Source organism: Halichoerus grypus, chromosome 7 (genome assembly GCF_964656455.1).
Source record: "Halichoerus grypus chromosome 7, mHalGry1.hap1.1, whole genome shotgun sequence".
NCBI lineage: Eukaryota > Metazoa > Chordata > Mammalia > Carnivora > Phocidae > Halichoerus > Halichoerus grypus.
The window spans coordinates 104,132,447-104,159,783 of NC_135718.1; the positions used below are offsets into that span (position 1 = coordinate 104,132,447).

The 27,337-nt window shown below is 37.2% G+C and overlaps 1 protein-coding gene and 1 pseudogene across 3 annotated transcripts in view; both read left to right on the forward strand.

Moving 5' to 3' along the window:
- The window catches only part of RABGAP1L (RAB GTPase activating protein 1 like), a 748,424-nt gene that overhangs the window by 388,826 nt on the left and 332,261 nt on the right, over positions 1-27,337 (forward strand). For 2 of the 3 annotated variants that reach the window (XM_078077989.1, XM_078077987.1), the window contains exon 14: positions 2,101-2,241. The exons of the other annotated variant lie outside the window; for it this stretch is intronic. In XM_078077989.1, the coding sequence (XP_077934115.1) occupies positions 2,101-2,241 (141 nt within the window). The remainder of the gene's footprint in view (positions 1-2,100; positions 2,242-27,337) is intronic. 3 annotated transcript variants of the gene reach the window in all.
- Positions 12,999-14,249, forward strand: LOC118551625 (hsc70-interacting protein pseudogene; annotated as a pseudogene).

Here is a 27,337-nt window from a genome sequence, read left to right on the forward strand (position 1 = left end):
TGTCTGCCAACCATGTAGAATATTTCGTGCTATCTCCTGGTCTCAGAAAGGATTCGTCAACCTTCAATAGAGTCTATGAAGTATAACTGTAATGTAATGTGCTGGATTTTTTTTTTTATTGTGGTAAAATGTAATATTTATAATTTTAACTACTCATAAGTATACAATGCAGTGTCATTAAATGCATTCACAGTGTTGGGTAATCCTCACCACTATCTATACCCAAAACTTTTTCTTCTTCCCCAACAGAAACTCTGTATTTGTGAAACCATAATTTTCCCTTTCCCCTTCCCCTTAACCCCTAGGAGCCTCTAGTCTATTTTCTGTCTCTACGAATTTGTTTATTCTAAGTACCTCATATAAGTAGAATTGTACAATATTTGTCATTCTGTGTCTGGCTCATTTCACTAAGCATAATGTTTTCAAGGTCCATCATGTTGTAGCATATATCAAAAAGTCATTACTTTTTATAGCCAAATATTATCCCATTGTATGAATACCTCATATTTCGTTTATCCATTTATCTTGTGCCTCATACTTTAATATATGAAAAGGTTGAATTATAATATAAGGTATATGTGATTTAATATCTAAGTAAGGGATACAGGAAGAATATATTTTGTCAGAGAGGAGATAAAGAGTGACTGGGTTGGAACCCTGGTTCCAACATTTATTACCTATGCAAGCTCAGGCAAGTTGCTTAGTCTTTCAGGCTTATTTACCTCATTATAAAATGGCAATAATTATGGTCTAACTCACAGGGTTGTTGTGAGGATTAAGTGAGTTAGTATATGTATGGTTCTTAGAACCATGTAGTGTTATAAGAGTATAATACAGGTTCTATTTTGCTGTTTATCACTATTATTATTATGTAATTACTGTAATGTAATTATTATTCCATTATAGTTGATGAACATCCCATAGAAGAGATCAGAAATGTGCTGGACCATAGTGAAACTTTGCAGGATGTGATTAGAAAAAGAATTCTAAGGTGACTCAGGTGTGTAGAGAGAACACAGATGCCATGTTTGTGCAGAAGACAGTTGCCACACCGTGGTTAAACGAACAGCTTTGGAACCCAGCAGACCTCTGTTCAGATCACAGCCCTGCAATATACTTACTGTGACTTTGGGTATAACCTTTCTAAGCTTTAGTCATAATTTATAATATGGGGATAATAATGGTGATAACCTCACAGGATTATGAGGATTAAAAGAGAGAGTTTGTGTAAAGCACTGAGCACATTACGTGGCAAAGAAAAAAAAACCTTAAAAAGGAATAGCCTCTATTAATTTAGTACTTTTGATCTCCATCATTTTTTGTCACTGTTATAGTATGATCTAATTGGATCATAGTGGAAGATACTTTTGGAAAGGTATGGAGGTAAAGACAGAGGAGTTTGCACTTGAATTTAGGTAATGGGATGTCACTAAAGTTTTCTCTGAGAGAAAGAGAGAATGAAAGTGTGTTTGTGAGTTGTGTGTGTGTGATGTGTGTATGTGGTGTGTGTGTGGTGTGTGTGTTGTGTTGGCAAGAGCATTAGAAAGGGGGGGCTTGCTGAAAGCAGTGATTGAGATCAGTCTGTTTATACTGTGTAACTTGGGGGTTGGAGAGAAAAATAGATAAACCAGAGGGAACAAAACAGTTTATATAATTTTTAACAATTGAAAGGAAATCAGTAAGCAAAGAAAATATTTGAAGACAAATAATTATTTCCCTTGTTGGGTATTCATTGTGTGTCAGACACTGTGCCAGCCCCTCTGTATTGATTACTATCATTTTGTGTTCCCGGTAACTTTATGATGGGAGACTCTATCATTGTTTCCATTTCCCCGATGAGAAGTCAGAGGCATAAAGTGGCTAAGATCACACAGGGTGTGTAGAGACCACGAATACACCAATATCTGTTTTCACCTCTTTCCTGTAGTAGGAAAAGTTCCATCTGGGCATGTGGCCCACACTTCCTAACCTCCTTTGCAGTTAAGTGTGATTAGTGACAAAAAAAAGTGTTGTGGGTAATTTTGGGGAGCTACCAGAAAGAGTTGGCTTATCCCCGCTGCCCCTCCTTTCCTTCTCTATTCCTCCTTCCTCCTGTCGTAGGTGAAGCTCATCTTAGACCGTGAACACCAGGGCTGCACCCTAGAAGTGGTGGAGCCTGATGCTGGAAGGAACGGGGTCCCTGTGAATTCTGGGGAGCAGAGCCTGTGCACCAGCCCACACTGCCAGCCTGTGGACATTCATGTAAGAGAGAAAAATTAGCTTCTATCTGGGGTTTTCTGTTACTTTCTCAGCCCGTCTGCCTCGTCACTACCAAAGACCAGCGAGGGAAGAACTGGAGTCGGCCCTGGGCGCTCTGGCTCCGGAGCCTGTTGTCACCGCTGTGTACGCTCCCTCACGGTACTCTTTCCCTTGGCAGCCCTCAGATGTTCACTGGTGTTTGTAAGGAGCTGTTAAAAACTAACTCTGGTGTTGCAGCTCAGAAAGCCAAATTTATTGAGGGTAGGCATGTGTCCAGAAATGGATTCAAGAATCCAGTGGTGTTTTCTCTCAGCCAAGTAGAGAAACTTGAAAGCTTTGCTACTTTTACCTCCATCTAGACATGATTTCTTGTATTTCTTTTTCTTTTGCATGAATGGTCCTTATCCTGAGAAAGTCATCCTGCCACAAAAGGGAAGAAGTTGAGGTGTGGTTTGTTTGTTTTAATTATCAAGGGCAGTGATTAATTTTTGGCTTTTGGGAAAATGATACCACTCTTTAAGCTAAGGACCTATGTAGCTGTTACTAAGAAAAAAGCAAATTCTGGGGCTCCTGGGTAGGTCAGTTGGTTAAGCCTTCTGCTCAGGTCATGATCCCAGAGTCCTGGGATCAAGTCCCACATCGGGCTCCCTGCTTAGTGGGGAGCCTGCTTCTCCCTCTGCCTCTGCTCCTTCCCCCACTCATTCTCTCTCTCTCAAATAAATAAATAATCTTTTAGAAAAAAGCAAATTCTGGAAAACCATTGATAAAAGGTGAATGAACTATAATTATATGATTTTTGTTTTGAGCAATAACTAAAAGGTATTGGAATTATAACAGTTGATCAGTTGCTGACAACCTGAAGTATTGGCCTGAATTTGTAAGAGGTTACCAATGTTATATGTTCATGGAAATCTTCAACCAGAAATACTTCCTGCAGCAAACATTTCAGTCATCATCATTACTTATAGAGACATCATAGTGATGAAGGTTGTGTAGACTTGGGCTGTTTTCAAATAAACTGGGTTTTATTTTGCCTGCACTCTGAACAGATTGAATGATCTGTATCTCAGAGACTAGTGGATAAAGATGTTGTATTTAATAATCAGTGGCAATATGATGCTGCCTCCTAGAGGATCTGAAGATCATATCGTTTTCCTAAGTCATAGTCTATACCAGAGCTCTTCAGACAAGAGCTCCTCATACAGTCTAAATTGAATTGTGCATGAAAAAATGTTCATCATCATTAGCCATCAGGGAAATCCAAATCAAAACCACATTGAGATACCACCTTACACCAGTTAGAATGGCAAAAATGGACAGGGAAAAAACAGCAAATGTTGGAGAGGTTGTGGAGAAAGGGGAACCCTCTTACACTGTTGGTGGGAATGCAAGTTGGTACAGCCACATTGGAAAACAGCGTGGAGGTTCCTCAAAAATTTAAAAATAGAGCTACCCTATGACCCAGCAATTGCACTCCTGGGTATTTACCCCAAAGACACAGATGTAGTGAAAAGAAGGGCCATATGCACCCCAATGTTCATAGCAGCAATGTCCGCAATAGCCAAACTGTGGAAAGAGCCGAGATGCCCGTCAACAGATGAATGAATAAAGAAGATGTGGTCCATATATACAATGGAATATTACTCAGCCATCAGAAAGGATGAATACTCAACTTTTACATCAACATGGATGGGACTGGAGGAGATTATGCTAAGTGAAATAAGTCAAGCAGAGAAAGTCAATTATCATATGGTTTCACTTATTTGTGGAACATAAGGAATAGCATGGAGGACATTAGGAGAAGGAAGGGAAAAATGTGTGTGTGGGGGGGAATTGGAGGGAGAGATGAACCATGAGAGACAATGGACTCTGAGAAACAAACAGGGTTTTAGAGGGGAGGGGGGAGGGGGGAATGGTTAGCCCGGTGATGGGTATTAAGGAGGGCACGTACTGCATGGAGCACTGGGTGTTATATGAAAACAATGGATCGTGGATCACCACATCAAAAACCAATGATGTATTGTATGGTGACTAACATAACATAATAAAAATTTAAAAATAAATAAAAAATAAATAAATAAATAAATAAATAAATAGAATTGTGCAGAGTCTCAAAAGGACAATAAAATTTTGAAGATGTGAAATATCCCAATTAATAATTATATCATTTCAGTGTTGGGAACCAAATAAATTATAAACTGTATTTACATTTCTTCAACATGCTCCATTTTAGCTGCAAACAAAAATACTTGTCTTCTTTTCATGATTAGTCTTAATTATTTAATTTTTAAAGTTATCTTGAATCTTCAGGAACAGATTAAATAAAAATTAAGAAATTTTGATATACTGTGGGCAAGGTTTTTGCTCTGCTTTCCTAATCTAATGGAACTGTGACGGCTTACATTTAAGCATTTTAAGAAACATTGCTGCTAAATCAAAGTGAGATCTAGGGTATTTATATGTACATTTGAGGTACTGTGGTGTAATGGACAGAGCATGGACTATACAGTAAGAAATCTCCCAATCCTAATGCCATGTCTGAACTTGACTTTTGCAGAATGGGAAACATAACAGCTCTACATCTTGTTGAGAAGATTAAATGAGATAACATGTGAAATTCCTTATAAATCTTAAGGAACTGTCCAAATGTTAGATGTTATTACACTTGGCCTGTTTTTATGTAACATCTTAAATTTTTTTTTCTTTAAAGCCTGTACTACATGTTTTAAATGCATTGAAGTCAAAACATACAGTTTTAAAAGGCCTTATTTCTCCGGGCGCCTGGGTGGCTCAGTTGGTTAAGCAACTGCCTTCGGCTCAGGTCATGATCCTGGAGTCCCGGGATCGAGCCCCACATCAGGCTCCCTGCTGAGCAGGGAGTCTGCTTCTCCCTCTGACCCTCCCCCATCTCATGCTCTCTCTCTCTATCTCATTCTCTCCCTCAAATAAATAAATAAAATCTTTAAAAAAAAAAAAAAGGCCTTATTTCTCAGCCAACATTAGAGACTCAAGAGAATGGACACACTTGGTTGAAACTTACTGTACCACTTTGGCAGCAAAGTTTAAGGCAGAAAAGTAAGCTAAAGATTTCATACTTTTGAGTTGAAAAGCAGTAGTTTTTCACCTTTAGTAATCTTTATACAGAATGAAAGCAAGTTGGAACTGGGAGAGATTCTGGTGGTTAGTTAAGCCAATTCCTTAATTTTGTGGTTAAGTGGACTGAGATCCAGAGATGAAGTGACTTTCTTAAAGCCCCATAACAAGCAGTGACAAAAAAGGCAGAACCTCTTGAATCCCAAGCCAATGTCCATTTCATTTTGCCATTATTTTTTTAAAAATCATTGATTTTAGTATTTGCAAAACTTTTAAGGTCATTTTCCAGTGTCAAGGGCCATTTGAAATTAAATCTGGCTTTAAAAGATGTTACCATTAAAAGATGTTAATAGCTTTTTGTTTTTGATCATTGTAATGTGGTTATATAAGAGGAGGTCCTTGCTCTTAAGATAAAAAAAACAGTAATTACTGAATACCAGGATTTATGCTAAGTACTTTTTAAGACACTGGGATCTTTTCTTTTAGAACACGTATCCTTAAGAGAGTTGATCTCTTACCTCACTATGACATGGTAGACTTTTGGCCTCACAATGATTTTCTTATTCCTGTTTCTGAAATGTAGTTAGAAGTTATAAGAAATGGCCACTATGGGTCTCAAACTTGTCCTATCTTCTTTTACCATAATAAACTATTGAATGGAAAAAGTAATAATAATAAATAAATAAAAAGCTGAGAGTTTAGAAAAAGGTAAAAACCAAACTTAGTAAAGACCTCATTAATTTAAACTCCTATAAGGAACGTGAACAATGCCTGAAGTGAAATTTACTTTTGCTACCGGAATTCTTTATTCATTGCCTATGCAAACTAATAATGTGAGCAAGATTAGAAAGGGAATGCTTTAAATGGTTAAAAGAACAAAATGTTTCTGAATAGGCTTCAGTGGTTGGAATACTGATTAACATACATATAAGAGGCATGCTAATTGCAGACAGCCTTATCTGGTCATTACAGCAAGTTCCCCAAGGACCTTTCTGTTACTTGGTGGAACTTGAAAGTAATAAATTTTCTTTCTTTGTAATTATTCTGCAATTAAGAACTGCACAAATTTAAATCATTTTCTCATGGCATTGACCTGATTAACGAACTTTAAGCAAATAACTACACGTTTCCTGACATATAGTACATAATAGATACTGATATATAAAAAATTAAGATGGTGACTCAGTTTGTTAGAAAACCTCATTCTTTCTAGTTTTCCACATTACTGTTTTTACAATAAAGTTTAAAATCTCTTTTCCATTTTTTCTTATTGATCCACGTCTGAAGGTTCATATTGATCTTGTTCTTAACTTAATGGAAGTAACAACCTTCTTAGATCTCAGGACTAATGTTTTTATTCTTTGATGGAGCAAAGAATAAAGAAATTTGTTTTTCCTATTGATGTGAAGATTGAAGCCTTAAACAGAAAGGAGGTATCAACAGTTTCACTTTTCAGAGAATATAGCTCCTCTTTTAAATTGTGTCTGTTTTGCTTTTGTACATATAGAACAATCACTTATTAAAATGGTATGTTATTTCTCTTACCTAGAAGAAGACATTATGTAGTTATCATTACTATAGATATTGATGTGGCATCTTTTGTTAGCTATTGAAATATTCTTCTTGGATATCATTACCAAACATCTGATTGGTTGTTGTGCCATTTAATTTTTGGCCATGTTTTATTTTTCCTAGTATTAAAATAGCACAAAGAGAAATGAAAATAGCCTAAGGTCTGACTTCACTGTATATAAGAAACTAAACTTTTTTTTCATTAGGTGGAAGGAAGGGTGGGATGGATTCTCTCTCATGTCTTTTCTACCTCTTTCTTTTTAGAGTTTTTATTCTGGTGGGATAACTTTTTGCCTGGATATAATATTTGGTCCTTGGCTTATTTTTTTTTCTTCTCTCCCTGTGTTTCTCTAGAACTCAAAGAAATACCACTTTGATCCTTGTTGTGCCCAGAAAATAATTTCCAACTATTTAACCATCTCTAGTTAACACACTAGAGAAGAGACCAAGACTTAAACTGCAGAGTATCGATTGTCTTCCCTCCATCACTCCGCTAGAAATTCCCCACCCACCCCAACCTTTCCAAGTCAGCATCAGTCTCCTTGTTTTATCCAAGGGAGGTATTCTGGTTCTTATTTAGATGTGTCTGTGACATCTGATACTAGCTACTCTTTCTTGACATTTTCTCCTCCTTTGATGTCCCTATCCTCATTCTCTTTTAGTTTCTGTTTTCTTTCTGTCAGTCATTTGTGCAGCCAGTTTTTATGGTGCTCTTTGCTAGGTCCTGGGGATTTAAGTGGTGAACACAGACACATTCCCTACCCTCAAAGAGGTTCCGATCGAAGGAAGGAAACAGTCCAGTAAACATGTTCATGCTTTCATGACTTATGCAAGTGCTTCTGCCTACACTATCCCTTCTGTCTCTCTCTCCCTCCCTCTCCCTGCCACCCTCCCTCCTCCTCCCACTCTCCCTCTCTCTCTCTCTCTCACACACACACACACACACACACACACACATGCCTTTTATACCTTATGCTCTTGAAGATTTAAGACAGAGCTCAGATATTAGATGAATTAATGCACAAATTCTTCCTTTTATCCCAAGGCCTAGGATTCTAATCTTGTTTTCCCATTTTCTTGCCATGTGGCCAAGGTGTAATTTCACTCTTCTGGAGCTTTTGTTTCCTCCTCTTAGGTGTGGTATAGCAATGGTCTATGTACCTCATCAGATTGCTGTGAGCATTAGATGAGGTAGTAATATACATCAAGTGCTGGAGAAACTGGAAAATTCTATAACAAGGCGAAATGGCTTTATTGACTTCAGTTTGCTCCCTTCTCCCTAGCTCTCTTCTTAGCTCTTTTTCCTCTTCTCTTTTCTTTTCAGAGGACCCTACAATAAGTTGCTTTTGTCCTAAAAATAGTGTATCTTCCTGCAGTTACCGGAGGGAATGTAGCCAATAATCTAATCAGAAAATACATAGTTTCTTAGTGACTGTAAACTGAAGTATTTTCAAGTCATTCTAAAACCAACCATTACAACCTGAATTTAATCTGTTTAACAAAGGAAAGCTGTTTCATAAGACCCTAAAGCAGATTTATGCTAAATAGTCTTATAAAATGAAAATGCCGTAGCATTAAATATTACTATTTTGCTAGCAGCAGGCAGCCCAAATGTTAATGGCTGGTATGCATTTGACAGCCTACTTAACCGTGAATTTTATTAGGACCATTTCTCAGAGCTGGAGTTATAAATGGGCTTATAAATGAGAAATTAACTGACCCTCTAGGGAGAAGCAGGTTCTTTGAAATCTTAGTTAACCAATCACATTGAACTTCTCCTCTTTCAATTGCCAACACTTGGCTAAATGTTGAAGAAAACATTATCTAGTTGGAAAGAGCTTAAATGATGGGAACACCATTCTTTTATATGTTGAAATAAATATAATTGCAAAATGAAAAATAAAAAAAATAAAATTAGCTTATATTTGCCTTTTTAGATATTTTCTTTTGTCCATTGTGCTTTTAAAAAAAATCGCACTGTAAAACTAGGATTTAAAAAAATCATAAAGAAGTATAAAAAGCATAGGATTTTCCTCTCTATATCATTACTTGCAGTTATGACTTTTGAAATACTTTATTTTTTCTACACAGAAGGTCACAAATTGAGGCAATTTGTGGAAAGAAGTTAATTTTCTTTTTGCAGTGAATAAGCAATGAGTTTATTATACTCATTATTGTCAGAGTGCTTTAATAACATGAAGTTTATGAAATAATTTGCCTTTTATTTATCAGTCTTTTTATTTGTGATTTTGTCTGAACTTTGATGAAGAGTTGGACTTTATGTATGCCCTGGCATGTAATTACCAACATTTCATTTTTCCTATACCTTTCCCTAATTAATACATATTCTCACACCCCAAGTGATGAACCTCTGAAAGTCATCAAGCATTATGTATATAATTCATTTACCTCAATCAAAATCACCTTTCAAGCAAAAAGATAAGATATATCTAAATAGGAAACTCAGTGAAATTTAATATCACAATCTGTCAATTTGTTTCTTATGTTTCCTTATAAGGGGTTAAAAATGCCAGTATTTGTGTTTTATAACATTTTTCATTAGGGATTTCAAGTCAGCATAAGACTGTAAGTATAGGAAGTTACAGATTTTTCAGAAAAAAGAAAAAGGCCTTCTTGGCTTCTTGCTAATATATTTCTTTATTCTTATGCCTTCCCTTACCCTTAGTTTCACAAATTTCATGTGGAATTTCCTCGGGATAAAGGCAGTACTTGCATACTACCCTTAGATAACTATTTATTCCTCCTTGAATTTTACCCAGTTACTCTTTGATTATTTTACATCGATCTTTCTGAATTTTTCCTGTCAAATACTTCCAACTTTTCAAACTATTTGTTCTGTCTTGATTCTTAAGGATTGATTCCCAGTTCATATAACTGTGGACACTTGACTTGCAGTTTTAAGAGAATACTTCTTATCCCCTTTGCTGTTAGTTTTGCATTTTTTTCCAGTTTTGTTGAGATGTAATTGACATTTAACATTGTATTAGTTTAAGGTGCACAACTTAATAATTTATGTACATACTGTGAAATGATCACCCCAGTAAGTTAATATCCATCTCCTCACATGCTCACAAAGTTTGTTTCTTATGATGAGAACTTTTAAGATGTGCTCTCTTAGCAACTTTCAGATATACAATACAGTATTTTTAAAAAGATTTTATTTATTTGAGGGAGAGAGAGAGAGAGTGGGAAGTAGAGGGAGAGAGAATCAAGCAGACTTCATGCTGAGCGCAGAGCCCAATGTGGGGCTTAATCCCATGACCCCTGAGATCACAACCTGAGCCGAAATCAAGAGTCGGATGCTCAACCGACTGAGCCACCCAGGCGCCCCTCAAATATACAATACAGTAGTATTAACTATAATCACCAGGCTGTACATTAGATCTTCAGAACTTATTAATCTCATAACTAGAAGTTTGTATCTTTGATCACCTTTTTTTTTTTTTTAAAGATTTTATTTATTTATTTGACAGAGAGAGACACAGCGAGAGAGGGAACACAAGCAGGGGGAGTGGGAGAGGGAGAAGCAGGCCTCCCACCAAGCAGGGAGCCGGACGCGGGGCTCGATCCCAGGACCCCTGGACCACGACCCGAGCCGAAGGCAGATGCTCAACGACTGAGCCACTCAGGCGCCCCTATCTTTGATCACCTTTACCCATTTCCCACCTCTACTCCCACCCTCCACCTTTGGCAACCACTGATCTGTTCTGTTTCCATGAGTTTGGGTTTTTTTAGATTCCACATATAAGTGACATCATACAATATTTGTGTTTCTCTGTTTCACTTATTTCACCTAGCATGATGCCCTCAAGGTTCATCCATGTTGTCACAGATGTCAGGATTGCCTTCTTTTTTATGGCTGAATAATGTTCCATTATGTATATATGCCACATTTTCTTTATCCATTCATCTACTAATGGCCACTCAGGTTGTTTATGTATCTTGGCTATTCTTTTTTTTTATTAAAGATTTATTTATCCATTTGAGAGAGAGTGTGCACACACGAGTGAGGGAAGGGGCAGAGGGAGTGAAAGAGAGAATCCTCAAACAGACTCCCTGCTGAACACAGAGCCCTATGTAGGGCTCAATCCCAGGATCCTGAGATCATGACCTGAGTTGGACACTTAACCAGCTGAGCCACCCAGGCATCCCTGTTTCTGTGTCTTGGCTATTCTAAATAATGCTGCAGTAAACATAGGGCTGCAGATATCTCTTCAGATAGTGATTTTTTCCCCTTCAGATGCATACCCAAAAATGGTAATGTTAATTTTAACAAAATATAGATAAATTGCTGCACATTAAAGTGATGTCTAGAAAAGATAATTGATTTGGTGGAATGAACATATTTGGTGAGAATTTAGTAACCCTTTTAATTGAATCTCTTTTTCTAGAGACAACATTATATTTTCTGAGATACGTTCTTCTACGTTATGTTATAACTTTCTTAAAATGGGTACTTCAACCAATGTGATCTTCTTAAAATCTTTTAAGAGGAACTTACAAAACTAAGATGGTTCTGTGATCAATCAGTTTACATTCTCTTAGACTTACTATTACTTGGAAATTGTCTTCTGCTACATAATTTTCATACATACACTTATTAGGTTTTCCAAAATTTACTACTGAATGAAAAAATACAGATATAACATAGTCATTTACTTAAGTCTAATTTCTAGAAAAAAAGTATCAAGTCCTCATTTTCTAACATTTGCTAAGTCCTCTTTCAGATCTAACAAGCATTATGTCTTCTGTGTGCCAAGCACATTTGCATAGGTATCACACTTAATGTGAGCTGGAGGAATATGTTTTGGCTAGAAGGCATAGCATGTATGTGCAAAGAAATGTGATTCTAATGTAGCATGACACATTAGATAGGATCAGAGAGCTTTTAATACTAACCTGTGGGAAGCCAGTTTGGAGAGTGGATGACAAGAGGCTAAAATGATGGGGCAGGGCAGTGCTCCCTCTGGGGGGCAATGAATGGCAAAGGAAGTACAAAGGAGTTTGGACTTTATTCTTTGGGCTAATTGTCTTTGGATGGGTTTTAGTGCATTTGTGAATCTTTGAAATTACATGCAAAAGTGTGTATGTGTGTGTTAGCATACATATGCATATGGACATTCATATACATTCTTGCTGGGGAAAGGGTCTATAGTTTTCATCAAATTCTCTAATCTCACAAAGTTAAGAATCCCTGCAGTAGATATGACAAAGCCATTTAGAGACTCATAAACATGATAATGGGATAGGAATTGTTGCTTGTTTGCTTTTAAGAAAAATCATTTTGGCAGCAAGACCAAAGGATGGTAGAAGGGTTAAAAGGTTATTATAGGACCTTGTCTCACACCATATGCAAAACTTAACTCAAAATGGATCCATGAACTAAAGGTAAGTGCTAAAACTGTTAAACTCTTAGAAGAAAACATATGGATAAATCTTAATGATCCTGGATTTGACAGTCTTTTCTTTTTAAGATTTTATTTATTTATTTGACAGACAGTGAGAGAGGGAACACAAGCAGGGGGAGTGGGAGAGGGAGAAGCAGGCTCCCGCTGAGCAGGGAGCCCGATGCAGGGCTCGATCCCAGGACCCTGGGATCATGACCTGATCTGAAGGCAGAGGCTTAACGACTGAGCCATGCCAGTGCCCTGACAATGTTTTGTTAGATATGAAACTAAAAGCACAAGTAACAGGGGTGCCTGGGTGGCTCAGACGGTTAAGCATCTGACTTCAGCTCAGGTCATGATTTCAGGGTCCTGGGTTTGAGCCCTGCATGGGTGGGGGGGGGGTCCCTTGCTCAGCAGGGAGTCTGCTTCCCCATCTCCCTCTCCCGTTGCCCCTCCCCCCACTCATGCTCACCCTCTCTCTCAAATAAGTAAATAAAATCTTAAAAGCACAAGCAACAACAAAAAAACCCCATAAATTTGATTTCATCAAAATTTAAAACTTTTATGCATCAAGTGGGAAAGTGAAAATACAACCTAGAATGGGAGAAAATATTTGCAAATCATCTATCTAATAAGAGTCTATTATCCAGAATATAAAAAGAACTCTTACAACTCAATCATTGAAAGAAAAAAAATCGGTTCTGCCTCGCGGCAGCCGCCCCCTTCCACACGATCACGCTGAGCTAGTACCCCGCTTGGAATCGGGCCGCAACCTCAGCCGCGCCTGCCGCCTTTCACCGCCTCTGGACCATGGATCCCCGCAAAGTGAGCGAGCTTCGGGCCTTCGTGAAAATGTGTAAGCAGGATCCGAGCGTTCTGCACACCGAGGAAATGCGTTTCCTGCGGGAGTGGGTGGAGAGCATGGGGGGGTAAAATACCACCTGCCACTCATAAAACTAAATCAGAAGACAATATCAAGGAAGAAAAAACAGATAGTAAGAAGGCGGAGGAAAACATAAAGACAGACGAACCATCAAGTGAGGAAAGTGATCTAGAAATTGACAATGAAGGTGTGATTGAACCAGATACTGATGCCCCTCAAGAAATGGGAGATGAAAATGTAGAGATAACCGAGAAAATGATGGATCAGGCAAATGATAAAAAAGTGGCTGCCATTGATGCCCTAAATGATGGTGAACTACAGAAAGCCATTGACTTGTTCACAGATGCCATCAAACTGAATCCTCGCTTGGCCATTCTGTATGCCAAGAGAGCCAGTGTCTTCATCAAATTACAGAAGCCAAATGCTGCCATTCGAGACTGTGACAGAGCTATTGAAATAAATCCTGATTCAGCTCAGCCTTATAAGTGGCGAGGGAAAGCACACAGACTTCTGGGCCATTGGGAAGAAGCAGCACATGATCTTGCCCTTGCTTGTAAACTGGATTACGATGAAGATGCTAGCGCAATGCTGAAAGAAGTTCAACCAAGGGCCCAGAAAATTGCTGAACATCGGAGAAAGTATGAGCGAAAACGTGAAGAGCGAGAGATCAAAGAAAGAATAGAAAGGGTTAAGAAGGCTCGGGAAGAACATGAGAGAGCCCAGAGGGAGGAAGAAGCCAGACGACAATCAGGAGCTCAGTATGGCTCTTTCCCAGGTGGCTTTCGGGGGAATGCCTGGTAATTTTCCTGGAGGAATGCCTGGAATGGCAGGAATGCCTGGGCTCAATGAAATTCTTAGTGATCCAGAGGTTCTCGCAGCCATGCAGGATCCAGAAGTTATGGTGGCCTTCCAGGATGTGGCCCAGAACCCAGCAAATATGTCAAAATATCAGAGCAATCCAAAGGTTATGAATCTCATCGGTAAATTGTCAGCCAAATTTGGAGGTCAAGCATAATAATGCCCTTCTGACAAATAAAGCCCTTGCTGAAGGAAAAGCAACGATCACCTAATGGATGTTGCAATAATACAAACCAGTGTACCTCTGACCTTCTCATGAAGAAAGCTGGGGTGCTGTGAAGAGAATCCCTACCCCTCTGCCCCACATGCAACTGAAACATTCTATAGTGGTTTGCCATTAGGGTAGTCATTCAGATAATGTTTTCCTATTAGGAATTACAAACTTTAAACACTTTTAAACCTTAAAAATATTTAAAAACATATTAAAAGGGTGTGTTAGTCCCTACATTTTTCTTTACTAATCATTTCAGTTTTTTTCCTTTGGATTAATTGGGCAAGGAAGATACTTCAGTGTGGAAGATTTATTGCTCAGTTTGAGTGAAATAAAGGTTTATTAGTGGGAGGCAAATATAACATTTAAATAGATGAAGTTTGAGTTGGAGATATGGTTTCTGAGGCATTTTGACTTGTCTTCTTAAATGCTTTATTTTTTAAACACAATTTATTTGGATAAAACCATTGGGACCACCAGTATTGCAGTAGGACCTGGGTAGGGACCGGAAGTGCTTGGCAGGGCAGCAGCAACCTTACTCCTTTTATATAGTGTGCACCCTTGTGCAGATGCATTTAAATCTTACACTGTGGTGAAGGGATGATTTTTATAATGCTGCAGTAGAATTGGATTACTTAGCTGTGTTCTTGTCTGATATAGAAAATAAATGTTTGCATTATATCCACATAGGGGAAATAAGGGAATACTTTTCTTTTTATATTTCTGTGTTTAGAGTGACCTTCCTGGTCAGAAAATACCCATCTCTTCGTGTGCTTTCTACTTGTTTTCACTTGCCCCCCCCCATACTCTTTTTGGGCTAAAGATAGTCATTTTTCACTGGCTTCATCACTACTGTATCATTCACAGCATAATTGTGCAAGTATATGTCATGCTGGGTTTAATATGTAATATAGTGATTATGTAAGGTAATACTCATAACAGCTGTAGTTTCTTACTTGGCCAAGCGATTTCATATTTAAATTATAGGTTTCTACTTTGGTGAAATCTTACCATGTCAAAAGATGTTGGAAGGAGGGATTCCCTTTGGTGTTCAGTTTTCTACTTGGGAAATACTGTTGCAGTTGGAGTTTATCTTACATTATTCATCTTCGTAGTTTGGAGAGTATGAGGTTTGAATTCATTGATATACATAGAGGGGAACCAAACTTCTTGATCCAACATGAATTATAAAATTGATGAGATCCGTGGTTCTTCATTTCGGGGTTGATGAGTTGTGCTCCTGTTTGGCTCCTAAATACTGCACCATATCCCCCACCTCTCCTTTTTCTCCCTCCTTCTTCTCCAAGGATAAAGAAATGATAGATTTTCTGTTGTACATTCAACTCTTAACATTAATAATTAAGACTAAGTCCAGGCACTATAACAGGAATTGCTAGGGTTCTGCCTGTCTTTCAATTTAAAGTGCTGGTGTTTAAAAACAGTTTCAAGGGTAGGGATGAGACCCTCTGTACTTTGCTTATTTTGAAGAATCAGTGGTAGGAGCAGTGAAAAAAATTCCATGGAATACATTTTTGAAGTAGCACATTTCTGAAGTCATAAGTAAGTTGATTTAGGTTCTAACCCTTTGCTGTACACAAGCAGATAGAAATGCATCTGTTTTATGAGTGAGAAGAGGCTGTATGCTAACTGAGCATGCTTTTTAAACCCATTAAAAATACTCAGCATATAAACTTGGGTTTGAGCTTGCCAGTGGTTTTTTTTGTTGTTGTTAATGTGTGTTCTCTCTTAGATTTTCTAATGTGTGCTGTGAATAACTCAAGAAGACCAGTTCCTTTTAGGTTCCTTATTTGATTTACTTAATTATATATTAAGTACATTCTGACATTGCAAATATTACCATAAGTGGGTAAAAGTAAAATTGGTCTTCTGAAAAAAAAAAAAAAAAGAAAAAAAAATCAATTGAAAAAAAGAGCAAAGGATTTGTATAGATATTTCTCCAAAGAAGATATAGCAGCGGCCAACTAGCACATGAAAAGATACCCAGCATCATTAGCTATCAGAGAAATGCAAACCAAAACCACAATGAGATACTATTTCATACCCATTAGGAGGGCTGTAATCAAAAAGTTAAGTATTCGGGTGCCTGGGTGGTTCAGTCGGTTAAGTGTTTGTCTTCAGCTCAGGTCGTGATTCCAGGGTCCTGGGATCGAGTCACCTGTTGGGCTCCCTGCTCAGCGGGGAGTCTGCTTCTCCCTCTGCCCCTCCCCCCAGTCATGCTTGCTTGCTCTCTCTCACTGTCTCTCTCACAAAAATTTTTTAAAAAATTAAGTATTCATAACTATGTGGAGAAATTGGAACCCTCGCACACTGCTGGTCGGAATGTAAACATGCTGTAGCTGCTTTGGAAAACTGTCTGGTGGTTCCTCAAAGGGCCGAAAATTGCTGTATGACTTAGAAATTCCATTCCTAAGTGTATACCCAAGAGAATTGGAAATACGTTCACACAAAAACTTTTACACAAATGTTCAGAGCGGCATTATTCACAATAGCCAAAAAGCAGAAACAACCTAGATGCCTATAAAGTGATGAATGGATAAATAAAATGTGGCATATCCATACAATAGAATATTATTCAGGAATAAAAAGAAATGAAGTACTTGTACAAGCTTCAACATGGACAAACCTTGAAAACATCGTGCCAAGTGAAAGAAACCAGTCACAAAAGACCTCGTATTGTATAAGTTCATATGAAATGTCCAGGATAGGCAAATTTATGGAGACATAAAGTAGAGGTTGCTTGGGCTGGGAGGGGTGAGGGAGGTAGGAGGACATGACTATCGGATATGAGGTTTATTTTGGGGTTATGAAAATGTTTTAAACTTAGACTGTGGTGATGATTGCACAACTCTGCAAATATGCTAAAAAACATTGAATTGCATATTTTAAATGGTAATTTTTTTGGTAAGTGAATTATATCTCAATCTGTTTTGGTTTTTTTTTTCAATCTTTTTTAAAATAAAAGTTTATGGGCACATGGCTGGCTCAGTAGTGTGTGACTCTTGATCTTGGAGTTTTCAGTTCGAGCCCCACATTGGGTATAGAGATTACTTAAAAATAAAAATAAAATCTTAAAAAAAAATAAAAATAAAGTAAAAGTTTATAATCTAGGGAGAAGAAGCTCAGGTACTGAAATAAGGTAGGGGAAATAGAAATGGGGAAATGATGATGGATTTGAAGGTCAATAATAAAAAAAAGGATAGGGCTTTGTAAATGATTTTGACAACAACAGATAGGAGGTTGCATACAACTCTCAGATTTCTGGCTTGGAGGTCTAAATAGAGAATGGTACCATTTCCCACAGTGGGACAGGAACATGAGAGGAAAAGAATACTTTAGGGAAAAGATGATGAGTCTGTTTTTTAGGACACAGAGTTTGAAGTGCCTAGAGGAGAACTGGGTAGAGTTGCTCAGTAGGCAATTTACAATGTAGGCCTGGAGATTGGATACATAATTGGAGAATTATTAGTGACAGTCTTAAGGTTGAAGCCTTGTATGTACAAAACCACACAAGGAGAGTGTTGGTTAAGAAGGAAAAAGGGCTGAGAACATGTAAGAATTTTACAGAAAAAGAGTTGCTGGCAAAGGAGACTGAGAAGCTGCAAAGAGGTAAGAGGGGAATCAGGCAAAAGGTATTAATAGAGCCCATGGGGGAAGAGGTTTGAGAAAACAGGAATGGGTTATAAAATAAATAGTCCTCATATGATCTCACTGAGAGAGGAATTCTTAATCTCAGGAAACAAACTGAGGGTTGCTTGAGTGGTGGGGGTGGGAGGGATGGGGTGGCTGGGTGATAGACACTGGGGAGGGTATGGGCTATGGTGAGTGCTGTGAATTGTGTAAGACTGTTGAATCACAGACCTGTACCTTTTGTTAAAAAAAGAAGATAATAGGAAGGGAAAAATGAAGGGGGGGAAATCGGAGGGGGAGACAAACCATGAGAGACTATGGACTCTGAGAAACAAACTGAGGGTTCTAGAGGGGAGGGGGTTGGGGGGACGGGTTAGCCTGGTGATGGGTATTAAAGAGGGCACGTATTGAATGGAGCACTGGGTGTTATACGCAAACAATGAATCATGGAACGCTACATCAAAAACTAATGATGTAATGTATGGTGATTAACATAACATAGTAAAATAAAATTTAAAAAAAAGAAATAAAAAAATAAATAGTCCTCAGGATGTACCATACAGCATGGTGACTGTAGTTAACAATACTGTATTGTGTATTCAAAAGTTGCTAAGAGAGTAGATCATAAAAGTTCTCATAACAAAAAAAAAAAGAAGAAATGGTTAGCTTTTTTTTTTCTAAGATTTTATTTATTTATTTGAGAGAGAGAGACAGATAGTGAGAGCACGAGCAAGGAGGAGAGGGAGAAGCAGGCTCTCTGCTGAGCAGTGAGCCCACCATGGGGCTCCATCCCAGGACCCTGGGATCGTGACCTGAGCCAAAGGCAGACACTTAACTGACTGAGCCACCCAGGCGTCCCAAGAAATGGTTAGCTCTCTTTCACTGTCCACTTCATACAACATGAACAATATGAAAAAAATATTTTTTGTGCTTGTCAATTCAGAGGTTAGTGTAACCTTAATGAGCAGTTACAGAGGAGTGTTCAGGGTAGAATTCATAAGGGTTTTAAAGAAGGGTTTCTTAAAAGATAGGATAGTTAGTTTTATAACAGAGACATTTGTTTTCCCTAATTTTTTACTGCTAGTGCTAGAACTTTTTTCTTTATTCCAAGCATTTCCAATCCATGCTGCTTCATTTTAAAAAAAATCTCATGTGGTTTAATTTAGATTTTTTTTTTCCTTTTTCTTCCGTTTTTTGTGTGTTTATAGAGGCGTAATTAACATATAGTATTAGTTTAGGTGTTCAACATACTGATTTGAAACTTACATACGTTGTGGAATGGTCACTACTATAAATCTAGTTACCATCTATCATCTATTAATACAATATTAATATTGTAATATTAATACAATATTATTTACTGTATTACCCATGCTGTGCATTATATCCTTATGACTTATTTATTTTATAACTGGGAGTTTGTACTTCTTAAACTCTTTCACCCATTTTGCTCTTCCCAGTCCCCCTCCCCTCTGGAACCACCGATCTGTCCTGTGTTATCTATGAGTCTGTGTTTTGTTTTTTAGATTCCACATGTAAATGAAATCATGTATTATTTGTCTTTCTCTGTCTCATTTATTTCACTTAGCATAATCCTCAAGATTCATCCATAATGTTGTAAACAGATTTCATTCTTTTTTATGGCCAAGTAGTAGTCCATTGTATGTATATATACCACATCTTCTATATCCATTCATCCACTGATGGACACTTAGGTTTGTTTCTTCCATATCTTGGCTATTGTCAATAATATTGCAAACAAACATAGGAGTACATGTATCTTTTCGAATTTGTGTTTTCATTTTCTTTGGATACATATCCAGTAGTGTAGAATTGCTGTATCATGGTAGCTCTACTTTTAATTTTTTGAGGAACCTCTGGGTTTTCCATAGTGGCTGCACCAATTTACATTCTCACCAACAGTGCATGAAGGTTCCCTTTTTTTCTGCATCCTAGTCACCACTTGTTATTTCTTGTCCTTTTAATATTAGGTATTATGAATGATGTAATGTAATATCTCATCATGGTATTGATTTGCATTTCCTTAATGATTAGTGATGTGGAGCATCTTTTCGTGTGCCTGTTGACCATCTGTATGTCATCATTGGAAAATAGCTATTTAGATCCTCTGACCATTTTCTAATTGGAGTGCATCTTTTGTTTTTATTGAGTTGTATGAGTTCTTTATATATTTTGGATATTAACCCTGTATCAGATATATGATTTGCAAATATTTTCTTTTATTCAGTAGGTTGGATTTTTGTTTTGCTGATGGTTTCTTTCACTGTGCAGAAGCTTTTTAGTTTGATGTAGTCCCATTTGTTTATTTTAGTTTGATGTAGTCCCATTTTGTTTCCCTTGACTTGGGAGTCAGATTCAAACAAACATTGCTAAGACCTACGTCAAGGAGCTTACTGCCTGTTTTCTTCTAGTAGTTTTATAGTTTCTTACATTCAATTTGTTAATCCATTTTGAGTTAATTTTTGTATATGATGTAAGATAGTGGTCCATTTTCATCTTTCTGCATATAGCTATCCAGTTTTCCCACCACTGTTTATTGAAGAGGCTGTCCTTTCCCCACTGTATATTCTTGTTTAAATTAATTGACTCTGTGTATATGTGTGGGTATATTCTTGGGCTCTTTGTTCAGTTCTGTTGATGTATGTGTCTGTTTTTATGCCAATATTGTACTATTTTGATTACTATAGTTTTGTAGTATAGTTTGAAATCAGGCAGTGTGCTACCTTCAGCTTTGTTCTTTCTCAAGATTATTTTGGCTATTCGGGTTCCTTTCTGGTTCCATACAAATTTTAAAGGTACTTGTTCTAGTTCTGAGAAAAAATACCACTGGAATTTGATAGGGATTGCGTTGAATCTGTAGATTACTTTGGGTAGTATAGACATTTTAATAATATTAATTCTTCTAATCCATGATATATCTTCCCATCTATTTGTGTTGTCTTCAATTTCTTCAATCAGTATCTTATAATTTTCAGTATACAGGTCTTTCATTTCCTTGGTTAAATTTTTGCATAGGCACTTTACTCTTTGATGTAGTTGTAAGTGGGATTGCTTCTTGATTTCTCTTTGATTGTTATTAGTATATAGAAATGCAACAGATGTTCATATATTAATTTTGTATCCTGCAACTTTACCAAATTCATTTATTAATTCTAACAGGGTTTTTTGTTTTTTTGTTTTTTTTTGTAGTATCTTTAGGGTTTTTTATATATATAGTATAATGTCATCTCCAAATAGTGCTAGTTTTACTTCTTTGTTTCCTATTTGTATGCCTTTTATTTCATTTTCTTGCCTAATTCCTGTGGCTACGATTTCTAATGCTATGTTGAATAAAAATGGGAATACTGGGCATCCTTATCTTGTTCCTGAACTTAAGAGGTAAAGCTTTTAGCTTTTTACCATTGAGTATAAAATTAGCTGTGGTTGTGTCAGATATGGCCTTTATTATGTTGAGGTACATTCCCTCTATGCACACTTTATTAAATCGATGTTGAATTTTTTCAAATGCTTTTTCTGCATGTATTGAGATGATCATATGATTTTTGTCTTTCATTTTGTTAATACAGTGTATCACTTTGATAAGTTTTCAGATATTGAACTATCCTTGCATCCATGGAATAAATTACACTTGATCATGCTGTATGATCCTGTTGATGTATTGTTGAATTCAGTTTGCTATTATTCTGTTAAGGATTTTTGCATCTATATCTTTGAGAGTTATTGGCCTGTAATTTTTTTGTCTGGTTTTGGTATCAGTGTAATGATGGCCTGATAAAATGGGTTTGGAAACTTTCCCTCCTCTTTAGTTTTTTGGAAGAATTTGAGAAGCATAAGTATTAAATCTTCTTTGCATGTTTGGTAGAATTTAGCAGTGAGGCCATCTTGTCCTGGACTTTATTTGTTGGGATGTTTTTGATTACTGATTTAATCTCCTTACTAGTAGTTGGTCTATTCAGATTTTCTGTTTCTTCATGAGTCAGTTTTGGAGGATTGTAAATTTCTAGGGATTTATCCATTTATTCTAGATTGTACAATTTTTTGGTATATAATTATTCTTAGTGGTCTCTTTGATCCTTTGTATTTCTGTGGTATCACTTGTAACTTTTATTTCCAATTTTATTTATTCAAGCCTTCTTTTGTTTTTCTTGGTGAGTCTAGCTAAAGGTTTGTCTATTTCATTTATCTTTTCAAAGAACCAGCTCTTAGGGGTGCCTAGGTGGCTCAGTCAGTTAAACATCCTATTCTTGATTTAGGCTCAGGTCTTGATCTCAGGGTTATGAGATTGAGCCCTGTGTTGGCTTCCGTGCGTGGCAGGGAGTCTCCTCCCTCTTCCTCTCCCTCTGCCCCTTCCCCCACTTGTGCTGTCTCTGTCTCCCTCTCTCTCTAAAATAAATAAATCTTAAAAAAAAAAAAAAAAAAAGAACCAGCTCTTAGTTTTATTGATCTTTTCTATTATCTTTTTAGCCTCTATTTCATTTATTTCCACTCTAATCTTTATTATTCCTTTCCTGCTACTAACTTTGGGCTGCTTCTGTTCTTTTTCTAGTTCCTTTAGGTGAAAAGTTGAATTGTTTGTTAAATTTCTCTTCTTTCTTGTGGTAGGCCCATATTGGTATGAATTTTCCACCTGGAACTGCTTTTGCTACATCTTACAGATTTTGGTAGGTTGTTTTTCTGTTTATATTTGTCTCTATGTATTTTTTTCATTTCTTCTTTGACTTATTTTGTTTATTTTCCTCTTGTAATTGATTTCTAATTTCATACTCTTACGGATGGAAAAGATGCTTGATATGGTTTCAAAATCTTGAATTTATTGAGACTTGTTTTGTTTTCTAATGTGTGGTCTATTCTGAAGATGTTTCATGTGCACTTGAGAAGAATATGTATTCTGCTGCTTTTAGATGGAATGTTCTGTATATATCTATAAAGTCTGTCTGGTGCATTTTGGTATTTAAGGCCAGTGTTTCCTTATTGATTTCTGTCTGGATGATCTATCCATTGATATAAGTAGGATATTAAAATCTCCTACTATTATTGTCTTGCTGCCAGTTTCTCCATTTTGGTCTGTTAATATTTGCTTTATATATTTTGGTGCTTCTGTGTTGGGTACATATGTATTTATAAGTGTTATATCTTTTTGCTGTATTGACTCCTGTATCATTATGTAATGACCCTCTTTGTCTTTAATTACATTGTTTGTTTTGAAGCTTTCTTTTCATTTCCATTTTCATGGAATATCTTTTTATATCCTTTGACTTTCAGTCTCTGTGTGTCCTTACTTCTGAAGTGAGTCTCTTGTAGGCAACATATAGATGTGTCCTAGTTCTTATCCATTTAGTGTCTTTTGATTGGAGAACTTAGTCCATTTTGATTTAAAGTAATTATTATTAGATATGTACTTATTGCCATCTTTTAAATTGTTTTCTGGCTGTTTTTATAGTTCCTCTCTGTTCCTTTCTTCTCTTGTCTTTGCCACGGTTTGATGACTTTCTTTAGTGTTATGTTTAGATTCCTTTCTCATTTTATGTATTTGCTATAAGTTTTTGCTTTGTGGTTACTGTGAGGTTTACATATATCATCCTACGTATATAACAGTCTGTTTTAAGTTAATAGCAACTTAAATTTGAACACATTCCAAAACTACACTTTTACTCCCTCTCCACATTCAATATTTTTGATGTCACTTTGCATCTTCTGTGTATCCCTTAACTAATTGTTGTAGTTTTAGTTATTTTTACCACTTCTGTCTTTTCACCTTCTTAGTAGCTTCATAAGTGATTAATCACTACTTTTACTATATATTTACCTTTTTCAGTAAGATTTTTACTTCTGTGTGTTTTCTTACTATTAAGTAGTGCAATTAGTTTTCAGCTTAAAGAAGTTTCACTAATATTTCTTGTAAGGCTGGTTTAGTAGTGATTAACTCCTTTTGCTTTTGCTTGTCTGGAATACTATTTATCTGTCCTTGCATCTGAATGATAATCTTGCTGGGTAGAGTATTCTTAGTTAGAAGATTTTTCCTTTCAGTACTTTAAATATGTCAATGCTACTTTCTTGCGACCTGCAAAGTTTCTGCTGACAAATCTGCTGAGAGCCTTATGGGGGTTCCCTTGTATATAACAATTTGTTTTTCTCTTGCTGCTTTTATGATTTCTCTCTTTATCTTTAACTTTTGGCATTTTAATTATAATGTGTCTTGGTGTGGGTCTCCTTGGGTTCATCTTCTTGGAACTCTCTGGGCTTCCTAGACTGGATGTCTGTTTCCTTCCCTACATTAGGGAATTTTCAGCTATTATTTTCTCAAATAAGTTTTCTGTCTCTTTCTCTTCTCTTTCTGCAACCTCTTTAATACGAGTGTTATTTGATGTTGTCCCAGTGGTCCCTTAAGCTATCTTTACCCTTTAAAATTCTTTTTTGTGTTTACTGCTCTGTCTGGGTGAGTTCCATTGCTTTCTATTTCAGCTTGCAGATTTGTTCTTCTGATTCATCTAGTCTCCTATTGAACCCCTATATATATTTTTCAGTACAGTTACTGTATTTTTCAGCTCTGTGACTATTGTTTGGTACTTTCTTATGTTTTCTCTTTCTTGAAGTTCTCACTGTGTTCATCTAGTCTCCTCCTGAGTTCGGTGGGTATATTATGACCATTACTTTGAATTCTTTATCAGGTATATTACCTCTTTTTCTGTGGTCTTTTTTTGTTCTTCCGTTTGAAACGTATTTCTCTGTTTCCTAATTTTGCTTGCATTTCTGTGGTTTGTATGTATTAGGCAAAACAGGTACCTCTCTCGGTCTTGAGGGAGTGGTCTCATGTAGGTGATGATCCTTTTCATTTAGCCATACCCTAGCTCTTAGCTGTCTCTTGAATTTGTATGATTGTCTAAGCCACCTGGTTTATCCTTGATATGTCCCCATTGCTTAGGGTGTGCCAAGACCTGTCAGTGATCCAAGGTGGGGGGGGGCATCTCATTTAGTACATGTTTTCAGGCCAGTCCCCAGCCTGGGATTGGGGGATTGTAGAACTGCCATTTTAGTGGACTTTTGCTAGGGAGGGGAGAGAAGTCTGTGACTTCTCTACCCAGGGAGCAGGGGAGCACTGCAACTGCCCAGGCTCTCTGGCCTCAGGAAGTGTGGAGACCATGCACATCAGCCTTTGTGGGGGTTGGGGTTTTGTGTCCAGCCCCAGAGTGTGTGTAGAATGCAATAATGGTAGCTACCAGCATCTCTGTCACTGGAGAGCATCTCAACTGTCCCCCACCCCTCCTTCCAGTGCCTCCAGATCAGAAAATGAGTCTCCTTCACATATAGTCTAGGCATTTTTTTTTTTTTTTTTTTTTGCTGGGTCTTGGGGTAAGTAAGACCACGAGTCCTCCAAGAGAGAAATCTCCGTTTTTTTATAGCACTTTGGCACCCCCTCCTCCCTAAGACATTGGCCCTGTTGGCTTTGCAAATAGACATTCTGGAAGGCTCATCTCTGGTGCAGATTCCAGAGGCAGGAGTGCTGATGTGGGGCAGCAACCCCTTACTCCTCTGGGAGAAATGCCTATGCCGTGAGATCTCTTTCTCTTGTGGGTCACCATACCAGGGGGGTGGCATTTTGTGAGACTCTGTCTCTGCATCTCCTATCCATCTCAATGTGGTCCTTTTATCCTTTGTTGTGGAGATCAGTTCACCTAGTTTTCAGATCCCTTTCAGAGGGAAATGATCCATATGTAGTATGGATTTGGTGTGTCTGTGGGAGGGGGTGAGTTCAGGATCTTCCTACATCGCCATCTTGGACCTCCTCCTGGTTTTTCTTTTCATAACCAAAAATAGCAATGCAAACTATAGCATCTGTGTTATACACATTAGGATTCAAATTATGTAAATCTCTAATTCCACACACAAAAAGGATTTATATCAGATTCTATTTATAAAGTCAGGAAAATTCCTTTCACCAGAGCCTTAATTCTTATATTTTTCAAGTGCTTAAAAAAAAAAAAAAAAGAGTCATTAAAAAAAAAAAAATGCCTGCAACTTACTGTATGAAGATTTCATATAATCTAGTGAGTTGGTTATACTTTTTTCTATAGTCATCTGAGGGTAGTTGGGCTTCACACAGCCCTATTGATCAAAGTTAGGATCATTATATCCTCATCCCATATACATATTTTAGAGCCTATCTTTGACAACTCTCACTGTGGCCCTAAAAATTCCTTTCCAAAAGAGTCAGATGCTGTCTTCTTTCCTGCTCATCTGCATCTCCCAGGAAGTGAGAAGTTTTAGAGTTTCTTAAAATTCTAGTGTGTTCTAATGTAGTGGTGTTCAAACTTTTTTGGCCCTCCCCATACATACATGTATGTCTGTCTGTCAGAAGCAGTAATTTTCATAAATGATTCGGTGAAATGCACTGTAGTATTAACCATCCCATTTTTCCTTTTAATTCTGATTATGACTCACTACAATGAGTATTAGATCATGATCATGATTCAGTAATAGAGATTTAAAATTTCCATGGCCTGTGGAGAAGCTTCAAGGCTGGCCATAGATTTGCTAAACCCCAATTTGTTCACCATGACTTTGTCTTAGAAGTGTTATGTATGATCTGGCTGCCTGGTAACTTTAGAAGCCTGCAGGAGTTGCCCTACTTCTGGTTGCTAGAATTATTGCCCTCATGCTATAGAGAAAAAGCAACACAATTCCAGGTTTAATGATATCCACCATGAATTGAATGCTTACTATGTGTCAGGCACTATAATTGGCATACATAATATCTAATCTTAAAACAAGTTTGAAAATTAGGACCAACATCACCATTTTGGTAGCAGAGTAGGGAGAACGAGGCACACAAAGCTTAGAGACATTAAGTAACTTGTCCAAGATTATATAGTTTGTAGGTGGCTTTACCGCTCAGATTTTTTCACTACCATTCACTCTCTGAAAAGGATGTTCCATTGTGAAGGATCTTCTTTAATGCTCCTCTTTATTGTGCCTAAGGAAAACTGAGAGGCCTGGAAAACACTAAAGCCCTAAATTAGACTTTGATAATCTAGCCTGTACGCATTTTTGCTACTTAAATAGAGAACTCAGGCAATGTCAACATAATCAGGTCAGTGCTCTCTCGATACAGGATGAATTAAGATTGCTTCTGTAATTTTTGGCAGTCCCAGGAGCAAAAGTTACCTCTGTGATGTGCACAGTCTGCTGTGGAGTTCTTTGAAGCCAAAGTTTATAGAAAATGTTTAAGACCATGCCCCTGTTTCTGGTTTTTACTGGTGTTTCTCTATTTGCCCCTGGTAGTAAGATAAGTTCTTATTAGTTACATCCCATATGGAAGCATGGCTAACAAATACCATTATTGGTAATGGGCTTAGCAGCTTCATAAGAAACCTTGGCATCCCAGTGGACTGATGGAAGAAACAAAAG